This window comes from Charadrius vociferus, unplaced genomic scaffold (genome assembly GCF_000708025.1).
Source record: "Charadrius vociferus isolate BGI_N301 unplaced genomic scaffold, ASM70802v2 scaffold1551, whole genome shotgun sequence".
Lineage (NCBI taxonomy): Eukaryota > Metazoa > Chordata > Aves > Charadriiformes > Charadriidae > Charadrius > Charadrius vociferus.
Window position 1 is genome coordinate 76,026 of NW_009646882.1, and position 2,755 is coordinate 78,780.

Consider the following 2,755-nt stretch of genomic DNA (forward strand, 5'->3'; position numbering starts at 1 on the left):
GCCGGGGGGGGCGGCGGCAGGGGGCGGGGGGCAGCCGAAGCAGCGTGTCCTTGCCCAGCAGAGCCGCGCTGCGCCGCTTCCCTCCCACCCGCGTGGATGCGCTCTGGAAAGGAGGTGACTTCTGCTGTCGCACACCCTCTATAAACCAGAGTGTTTCTTATTTCAGATATTTAATGCCGGGACTTTAAATTCTCTCTAAAGTTTGTCAGCACTTTACAGCCTTTTGCAACGTGTTTATGGCGTTATTAAAAAAAGAAAGAGAGGGACAGACCCGAGTTTATGGGCTACTGTACAAGAGGATAAAACTGACCTTAGAATTATGAACTGGCTGTGCAGACCCGCCTGCCCCACCGCGCGGTGCCGCTCCGCTGGGGAGACGGAGTCCCGCTGCTGGGAGTGACGGGGAAGAGGGGATGGCCAAGCCCAGAACCAGTTTGTTATTCCAAGTGGTGATGAATAATAAAAGCAGTGAGGACCAGAGGGGGAAAGGCTCCCCTGGCCTCAGCGGTCAGTCGGAGCTGCAGCCCTGGGGCTGTGTGTCTGCAGGGAGTCGGGGGCTGAGGACCTGTGTCCGGTGGGGGCTGTGCCGGGGGTTTGCCGTGCCGGGTGGGCACCACATCCCGGGAACGCCCCGTGGTGGGAGGATGGGTGCTTTGACGCAGCGCTCGCTGCTGTGGTGACACCCAAGCTGCTCTGACCTTCTTTTATTTCAGAGAGATTTGGACATCGGTCGGGGAGCTTTTCGCCCCGGGCAGGAGCCGCTGGCCCCGCTCGGCCGGCCAGAGCAGCCCTGGGGGGCTCCCAGCAAAGGGCAGCAAGAAGCGCAGGTAGTGGGGGGGGAAGACGGGCCTGGGGGGGTGTCGTTGGTGCTCATCACCCCGGTGAAACCCGGGCAGAGGCGGGTGAGTGGCGGCTCAGCCCCCCGTCCCAGCGGAGCCCTGCAGCCCTTGGGAAGAGCCACCCAAAAGATGAGGTTGCTCATGGTCCTCCATGGAGAAGACAAAAGCTCGGCCTCGTCGGCCCCGGGGCGGGATGGGGCGGTGGAGGTGGGATGTGGTGAGGCTGTGCTTGGCTCAGAGCCCCGAGTCACCCTGGGGGCGTGGGGGTGGCACTTAACCGACACTGTGCCTCAGTTTCCCCTCCTTCCCGTGTGTGGGCACCACGGGTACAACAACCATGATGGAGACAGGGTGAGAGCTGGGCTGGCTGAGGAGGGGACCTCTTGGGGACCTCAGCCCAGGTAGGGGGCCTGTATTGGGGTGCTGGGTGCCGAACAGTCCCCCCCAAAGGTGTTCAGTGCTTTGCTGAAAAAGTGAAATCTGCCCCAAAGTAGCCGTCAGTTGGGGAGCAGCGGGTCCTCACACGTGCAGTGACCTGTCCCGGCCACAAATCACCAAACTCATGGGCCTGACACCTGAGAAGCAGAACAGGAGCAGCAGAAATTAAGTGAACGAGACAAGTGTGCGTGCAATTAGGACAGACCTTTTAAACACTGCAAGGAGAGCCGGGACAGGGAGCCTCAGTCTAATTGAGGCAACAGCAGTTCCTTTTTTTAAGACAAGGGAGACTTTTGGGATACTTTGTCCACATAATGTTCCAATTTTAGCTCTGCATCCCGGGATGCAATTGCATTAAAAATACCCGGGGAGGGGGAGGATGCCAAGGGCACCCGGGGACCTGCCTCTGCTGGCGTGTCCCCACCAGCGCTCCGCGTGTCCCGCTGCGTCCCTGAGGCCCCGTTTCACATTCCCGGTGCTGATCGTCTCCCAGATCCGCTTTCCGGCTGCCCCGCTAATGGTTATTCTGGTAAAGGCCCTCTCCTTGGGGTCCCGCAGGGCTCCCAGCCCATCCCAGTGCAATTGGGCATCCATCGCTGCGAGTTTTGGGGAATGACCACAAATGACGCGGTTGGGTCGGACGGGGCAGTTCTGCTGCGTGCGGTGCGCGGCGGCTCCTCCTGCCCCTGCGCCCGTCCCGGCGGGCCAATGCCATGGGTTTCATTTGGAAAAGATCCATCTGATTTTTGTTTTGTGTAAAGAAAATGTAGGGGTTTTTTTTGGAACATTTCAGAGTTGGGATGCACTTGTTTCACTCGTCGTGAGCACAAGGGCTGTGCATTTTCTTTTGTTTTCATCGAAAGGTGAAGCTGGAGCTTTGGGAAAATCCTGAGGTCTCCAGAGTGAGTCCAGGGCTAACAGGTACCGGGGGGGGACGACTGCGTGTGAACTTCAGGCTCCAAAATCCTTCTGCCAAACAGCACATTTACTTATTTTTAATATAAAGTTCATTTTAGGTACGCTGCGTAGTATTTTAACTGGTGAAGCAGGAGTTTAAGGATCTTATTGCTGACATTTTTGGCTAATCGTGCGGTAATTTAGGCTGGAAGGGCATGTCGCTGGCTGGTCCCTTCGTCTGCCCGGCGCACGGGTTGCTTCGAGGTTGGATCTTGTCGCGCAGGTCCCGATCCGTCCCCCTCCCTGCGCCCAAACGACGTTAATTCCTTCAGGAGAGAGGGACAAGCGCTGCAGTGGCCGTGGGGCGGTGAGATGCCCTGGGGTGACACCGGTTTGGCTCCGCTGGGTCACCCTCCATCCCGGCCGGTCTCGGCTTTTGCCTCCGGCGCAATTAACAGCTCGTGGGAAAAAACCTTCCGTTGCTTTTTGCTAAATATGACTCTCCAGGGGGATGCTGCCCGGCCCCTCCCGGCAGCGGGGGACACCACGACGTGACTGGCGCCGCGGCGATGCCCAAACCC

The 2,755-nt window shown here is 58.7% G+C and overlaps 1 protein-coding gene across 1 annotated transcript in view; it reads left to right on the top strand.

Annotated features, from left to right (window-relative positions):
* The window catches only part of LOC104294784 (zinc finger protein 862), a 58,525-nt gene that overhangs the window by 19,720 nt on the left and 36,050 nt on the right, over positions 1-2,755 (top strand). Inside the window, exons 3-5 of the mRNA XM_009894434.1 lie at positions 714-902; positions 1,771-1,806; positions 2,141-2,198. Coding sequence (XP_009892736.1) covers positions 714-902; positions 1,771-1,806; positions 2,141-2,198 — 283 coding nt within the window. The remainder of the gene's footprint in view (positions 1-713; positions 903-1,770; positions 1,807-2,140; positions 2,199-2,755) is intronic.